This window comes from Leopardus geoffroyi, chromosome C1 (genome assembly GCF_018350155.1).
Source record: "Leopardus geoffroyi isolate Oge1 chromosome C1, O.geoffroyi_Oge1_pat1.0, whole genome shotgun sequence".
Classification (NCBI taxonomy): domain Eukaryota; kingdom Metazoa; phylum Chordata; class Mammalia; order Carnivora; family Felidae; genus Leopardus; species Leopardus geoffroyi.
The window spans coordinates 543,477-550,720 of NC_059328.1; the positions used below are offsets into that span (position 1 = coordinate 543,477).

Sequence of the window (7,244 nt, forward strand, 5' to 3'; positions counted from 1 at the left end):
TATCTCCTGGCTGATTTCAACGGGCAGGGGCTTGAAGGGGGTCACAGGTTCAGAAATGAAAGAAGAGGCAGAGGCTGGAGCTTTCTGGAGAATTTACTGACCAGCAGGGGTGGGGGTCACAGTGAGGCGCCCGACCGGGGATGCCCTGGGCAGGGTGGCCGCACTTGCCGCGGTGGGGCTCAGGGGCCTTATTGCTGCTAGGCCGGGGCCTCCCCCAGACCCCTGTCTCCCGCCCCCCACCCCCAGTGCGGCCCGCGGACGCACACGCCCCATGCACATGCTCCCGTGTGCAGACGTGGGCGCGGCCGGGGGCCGGCCCCCTTCCCTGTCAAGACCCTCTCCCGGCTTCGCTTCCCTCTGCCGGAACTGGCCCCGAGGAGCAGCCGGGTTTAAGTAACAGACGTGGTCCCGGCCCAGGCGCAAGCCAGACTGCAGTGCGCGGGGGCGAGCAGGTGGTCCCGGCCGCCCGTACAGGTGCCCGCGCCCCTCGCGCGCCCCCGCTCGGGGCCCGCCGTCCCGGCCCCCGCGCCCTATGCGGTCGGACGGCCGGGGTTCTGTCCCCAGGCCGGCAGCCTGCCCCGCCCCGACCCCCTTTTATAAAAAGAAGAGGAGACAGCACCTTCCGCTGGACACGCCCGGCGGGCGCCCTGGCCCGGGGCGGCCGTCCAGTCCCGTGTGCGTGGGCGCGTTGGCCGAAGGCCCCGCGAGTCCTGCGCGCGGCTCAGAGGTGCCGCGGGCTCGGGTGGCCGTTGTGGTAGAGTTTCTGCTTCACGTGCACCATGTTGCCGGCCGCCTCCTCGAAGGGCCTGTGCGGCCGCCGGCCCAGCTCCCGCAGACTGCACAACTTGGGCAGCCAGGTCCACGAGCCGTCTGCGGGGCAGGGGCGGTGTCAGAACGCGGTGGGGTCGGAGGCCCGGACCCGGGCGAGGCGCGGCGGGGCGGGAGCGCGGCCGAGGAAAAGCATAGGCGGGGCGGGGCGGGGCGGGGCCACGGATAGACGCAGAGGGCGAGTGGGCGGGGTCCTTTCGGGGCGTGGCCGGGGCGGGGCGAGGGCGGGGTCTCCTGAGGGGCGTGACCGGCCTGGGGTATGACCTGGGCGGGGCGCGGCTGAGAGAGGGCGGGGTCTTTGTGAGGACGTGGCCGGGCGGGGGGGGGGGGGGGGGGTATGACCTGGGCGGGGCGCGGCTGAGGCAGGGCGGTGCCTTGTCAGGGCGTGGCCGGACGGCGGGCGGGGGCGTGGCCGGGCGAGGGAGAGGATGGGGGCGGGGTCTTGGCCGGGGCGAGGCCAGGGAGGGCTCGGTGGGCGTGGTCCGTCGGGGGCGGGGCGCCGTCGGGCGGAGCCGGAGAGGGCGGAGTGGGCGTGGTCTCGTGGCCGTTGGGGTGGAGGCGGGGTCGCGGGGGGGTGGGGCCGCCCTCACTCACCGTAGCGCCGGCCGGCCCTCCAGGCGCGCACGGCGCAGTGCAGGACGCCGTCCATCCACACCAGGAACCAGCTGATGCAGAAGCCGAGCAGCAGCCCCAGCATGAGGTCGATCTCCTGCTTGGTGACGTTGTCTGTCACGAAGTAGTTCTCGGAGGCGTCCACCACCGACTGGTCCCCGTCGTAAGGGATTACGTAGTGGATGTGGTGCCTGGGGGCGGCAGGGCGGGCTGGCACCTCTCCCGCGGGGCGGGCAGCGACCCCGGCGGTAAGCGGCACCCATTCGCCCCGCTGGTCTTAGAAGCAGCCCTTGTGCGGAGCTGAGGTCAGGAGGGGGCCAGCGGACTCGCCCAGGGCCCAGTCACCCGGCCGGAGGTTGCCCAGAGGGTGGAAGTGTGCGAGGCCAGGGGTCAGAGTGAAGCCCCGCGCCTGGCCAGGGATGTGCCTGCCCCTCGTATCACCCTCCTTCCTCCTGCCCTGGGGCTCAGAGGCAACCCTGCGGGGGTCGCGGGAACACAGCGCAGGTGAACAAGCTGTTCCAGTGCGAAGGCCCCGGTCACGGTGTCCCCATCCGGTGGCAGGGTCACAGCCCACTTGCCGGATGCGGGGGCCTGCTGGTTCCTAGGGGTCCATTCTTTTGTCCTCCCCTCCCACTCGCTATGTCCTTTCATTACCTTCTCTGCGGAGAGCCTAGTGGGTCAGCCCTGCTCTGGGCCTCTGGTCTTCCTTCTCCACCCTTTGCGGGCACCTCCCTTTCCTCAGTTCTCTGTGCTGGAGGGGAGGCTCCGGGGCTCTGCCGGGTGTCCATCTCCCACCCCCTTTCCTGGGGGAGCTCTCCTGCCGGTGTCCCCTCGGAGCCGCACGTCTATGCCCTGCTCGGCTGCTCCTGGGATGTTCCAGCTGTCCGGGGCTCCCTCCCACGTGTTCCATCGTCCACCAAGGTCTGTGCGGTGTTTCTCAGCCCCCCTTCCCTCAGCTGGCCTCAACTGGCCAGGCCCCGGGCCGCTGAGCCCTCTGAACTGCCGCTCTGCTTACCTCTGCGGAACTCTGAACTCTCCCCACAAGGCTCTCTCCAGCCTCGGGCCTGTCTGGATTCCCTCCTCCTCCAAGAAGCCCTCGGGGCTCCCGAGGTCCTGGGTCAGGCAGCTCTATCCTGGAGATAAGCACCCAGGACGACCCAGGCCCGTCCCCACTCTCACCTCTGCTTCGGCCTGCAGGAGAGCCCAGGAGAGGGACCGTGGGGCCCACCCTTGGCCCCTGTCATCCTCACCGGCTGCAGCCCTCTCTCTTGCCTGGCAGTGCAGGGACCACTCTGGGGCCCTTCTGCCCAGGAGGCCACCTCTCCTGGTGGCCCTCCTCCTCGAGCCCCTCTGCTGGTCTCCAACTCTCCAGCCCCACCCCCCTGAAGTCCCCGCTGCCCCCCACGTCTGTTCTGAGCTCTAGCTGCCTGTGTGGCGTCTCCCCGTGGGATCTACAGACACCTCAAACTCACACCTAAAAATAGCTCCTCCCTCCCCAAACCCCTCCCCATCCTCCCCTCAGTTACTGGCACCTCCGCCCGGTGTTCAGCCAACACAGGTCCCCGTTTCCCCACCCCAACCTCTTGACTGGCCATATTCGCTGCCCCCCAGAGGGACCGTCTCGAAACCAGAAACCGCACCGCTCTTCCCTGATCACAGGTCCCTGCTGCTCCTTCCCTGCTGATGTCCCTGCACCGGCGGCGGCCACACAGCGCCTTCCTCCCGGCAGCAGCCCAGCAAGGATGGCAGTGGGCAGGCCTCTGCTCACACCCCTTCCTGCTCCTCCTGGGAACTCCCGGAGGCCATCCTGCTCCGCATGTCCCGAGTGGTCCCAGTGGTGGGGCCTCGGCCACAGCCCCACGGAGCAGCAGGGGCCACCAGCCCGGAGTCAGTCAGCAAGGACGGCCCTGCTCCTCTGTTGACAGTTTGTCAGGAGCCACCATGAGTCACCAATAAGTGGCGGAAGACTGTTAATCACCACCCGGAATGTGCAGCCGCTGCCGGTTGCCCAGGAGCAGATTCATGACCCTTTCGAGGTGCCCGTCACTTGGGACGCACCGGGCTGGGCAGGCTGCACCGGGGCTGTTAACAGGGAGCGGCACGGTCGCCTTCTGCTCTACCCAGCCTTCTGGGCCTAAGACCCCCGGCAGGGCCTTCCTCGGCATGCCGCCTCGTGCCCCTGGACACGCAGCCGGCCAAGGCGGGGAGCTTGAAGACCAAGCTGCCACGGAAGCCAGAGACGCCCCTGGTGCCCTGGAGCAGGGTGAGGCCAGGGCCCCAACCAGCCCTGGTGGCTCGGGACCTCCAGGGGGTCAGAGGTCACAACCTGTGCCCCCAGCCCTGGCCTGGCCTCTGCGGTTCCTCCCTGCCCCTTACCCTCCTCCTTCCTCCAAGTCAGGCCCCTGGGGACAGGGGCTCGGGTCTCCCGTGTGCCCACGTGTTTTCACGATGTGTACACACATGGGTCTTGTCTGGGCCACGCATGCTGCCTGTGTCTGCCTGCGGTCCGATGCATGTCGTGTATACACGCCGGCCACATGCACAGGACGTGGCGTGTATACGGGGGTTCAGGCCACGAGCTCCGCTGTGCATGTGCATGCTTGCCCGGGCACGAGCACGGTGCGTATCACATGGACGTGCGCATGCACTCAGTTTTGCACACAGCCATCCTCTGTGGGTGTGCGGCCTGCTCACTGCAACACGGGGAGTCCGCCCTGGCGGCTCGTGTGCGCGGTTTACACACGGATCCCTCGCGTGCAAAACTGTTCTCTGCAGACACGTTCGCCGCGCCCACACGGAGCACCCGCTTTGCCGCACCGTATGTATGATCCGCACGTGCCGCGCGTCCACATACATGGCGTCCACACGTACCACGCCGTACACTGAATTTACATATCCCGTATGAGGTGATGTGTACACAGCACACACGTGGACATGCGCACCCGGAAACTGCGGCGGGTGTGACTCTCCATGTCTTCTGCACCCACGGACACGCTGACCTGCACACACGGGGCCAGGAGCTCTGGCCGCACCTCCGTGGGCACTCGCTTTACCCGAGTCCGGACGCTACGTGTGACGCGCACACACACCCTGGGCAGATACGCTCGGCAAGCAAAGCCCGTCTGCCCAGACGGGCCCTCGGCGGGAGGTCACAGGCACTTACACGCTGGTCATAACACAGTAGCCCCCACACACGTAAAATGTGCATTCCTGACGTTTATGGAGCTCGGAGCCCGGGCCTCACGGGGCGCACGCTGCCAGCCACCGGGAGGGTCTCAAGACCGCCCCGGTTCATACCCACTCATGGCCGTGGCTGTCTCAGGAGGCGGCGGGGCTGACCTTGTGCCTTTCCTTAGCCTGGGGCCACGTGCACCGGGAAGGAACGCAGGGATCTCTGGGAAAGGGTAGCCACCCGCCCAGCAAACGCTTCTGACGGTTCTTGGCCAGCACACGTGAGGGTCATTTACACGCCCCTCTCTACCTTCCTGGACGTCTGTGTTCTGCTTTCCACACACTGGTCTGCACCCACGGGCACGTGGCATGCTTAGTGAGGCATGAAACTATCCTCTCTTACACAACCCCCCACACCCACTGTGTGCGCACACATGTCCGTGGAGAAGTACAGGACAAGGGTGAGGAACACAGCGTCTGGGCCCACGCCCCTCGTCCCTTACTAGCTGTGTGACCTTGGGCGAGTCTCTACCCACCCGAGCATCTTTCTGCTTTTTTTGGCCCCGGCAAGAGGGCTTCCTGTGGGGATGGCGTGCATGCGAATGTGTACGTGTGCTATGTGTACGCACATGTATATGCACAGACAGTACACATATGCGCGTCTCATGAGAAGATGTTTATTTTGTACATGGACGTACAAACATGCATGGCCAGGAAGACTCCATTACTACACGTGCACAGAATGGGGGCGTTCACACGGTGGATGTGGGGGCCTGGGCTCTCCCATCCCTCTCTGAATGACCTTGAGCAAGCCACACCCAGCTCTCCCCCAGTCCCTCCTCTGTTTAAGGAGAGGGTGGGACCAGATGGTCTGCCCACCTTGACCTTCTGTACTTCCCCGTACCTGGCTCGCAGGAAAGTTCACGAACATTAGTGCAGGGCCCGGGGAGGATGGTGTACTCTGTGGGCACGGCCGTGCACAGGATCCTTCCTGACACACAGGACTGGACTGTCGCCCTCCTGGCTTCCAGGCCCTGGACCCGGAGGCCCAGGGCCCATTCCGCTCATCGCCCTGGCACAGGCCCTTTCTCTAAAGGCATTTTGGGAGGGGGTCCTGACTACCCGGGCATGCTCCCCCTGCTGGAAAGCGATTGGCCAATCCCCAGGTGCCCAGCGGAGGCTGGTTAGTCCTTCCCCCCGCGGGCCTAGCGCAGTCCTGCAGCCAGGCCCGCTTGGGGCTCGCCTGCGCCCCAGTGGGCCCTGCCGCCGCCGCCGCCGCCGCCGCCGCACATGTGTGATCACGCGTGTGCCCAACCGGGCGCGGACTCACCGGCCACAGTTGCAGTGGCAGACGCGGTCCTCGCCCCGCAGGTGCGGGAGGATGTAGTTGTGGAATCGGTCCAGCAGTGCGTTCATGTCCATCAAGCACGCGATGGCCTGGAAGAGCCCATGACCGGTCAGCGCCGAGGAGCGGGGCCTGGCCGGGGCCCCGGGGCGGGGGTTGGGGGACAGGGGTGCGGCGCGCTGAGGGTGGGGGAGCGCAGGCCAGGGGTAGGGGTGCCCGGGGGAGCCCCAGAATCGGGGAGCTCAGGGCAGTCGGGATGGGGAGCGCAGGCCGGGAAGGGGGAGCTCGGCGCAGCCCGGGATGGGGAGCGCAGGCCGGGGATGGGGAGCGCGGGGCAGCCCGGGAGGGGAGCGCAGGCCGCGCGGGCCGGTAAACAAGGCGCGGGAGGTGGGGGAGGCGGCGCGCGGGCGCGGGAGGCGGGCGCGGGCGCACGGGAAGCCCCTCCGCTCACCATCACGATCGACGCCCCCAGAATCATGAAGATCATGGTGTTCGCGCTCATGGACATCGGGCGGGGCCGGGCCGGGCCGGAGCGCCGCCCCCCGGCCCCGGCGCCCCCCCGGCCCCGGCCCGATGCTGGGCCCCCGCCGCCTCCGCAGAGGTCAGCCAGCCGCGCACCCGCCGGGGAGGAGGCGCGGGGCGGGGCGGGCAGGGGACGCGGCCGCTCCCGGGGTCGCTCGGCCGCCCGGCCGCCGCGCTCGCCGCGCCCGCGCGCTCCGCTCCGCCCTCGGCCTCCTCCCTCCGCGCGCTCGGCGCCGCTCCGGCCTCCGCTGCCTGCCCGCCCTCCGCGCCCGCCTCCCGGGAGGGGCCGCGCCGCCCGCCCGCCCCGCCCCGCCCCGCGCCGTCGGCCGGACCCCTCCCCGGGGACCGCAGGGCGGGATCTCGTCCCCGTCTGGCCAGTCCCGACCGGACCGGTCGTTCCTGGGGAGGGCCCTGCGCCCTCCCGGACCCTCCGCCCCAGCGCTCAACTGAAGACCCCTCCTCCCGGGTCGCGGGGCCGCAGGCAGGTTGGTTGGCACCCGGCTTCCTCCAGCAAGTACCTGCCTTTGGTGGAGCGCCCGCCCTGCAGGGCCGCTGGGGAGCTCCCAGGGAGGTCACTCCAAAGCCATGGCCACATGGCCCAGCAAAGACCAAAGGGTGCCCCACAGTGGCGGCAGGGCCAGCCTCAGGCCCATCTTCCCTGAGGAGTCTGCACCAGGCACCCGGACTGGGCACTTCGAAAACCCAGGCCAGTGTCTGTGGCTCTGCTCAGAGTGCCCGGGGATGCTGGGGGTCCGGGAGAGAGTCC

General features: G+C 68.5%; 1 protein-coding gene across 1 annotated transcript; it reads right to left on the reverse strand.

The window, feature by feature from the left end:
• Positions 1-75: 75 nt before the first annotated feature.
• On the reverse strand, positions 76-6,666 carry TMEM240 (transmembrane protein 240). Its single transcript, XM_045475266.1, has 4 exons — positions 6,408-6,666; positions 5,942-6,048; positions 1,423-1,631; positions 76-870 (listed from the first exon to the last, which is right to left on the reverse strand). Exons 1-4 carry the CDS (start codon positions 6,462-6,464, stop codon positions 722-724), a joined length of 522 nt encoding a protein of 173 aa, XP_045331222.1. The 5' UTR covers positions 6,465-6,666; the 3' UTR covers positions 76-721.
• Between the last annotated feature and the right edge of the window lie 578 nt (positions 6,667-7,244).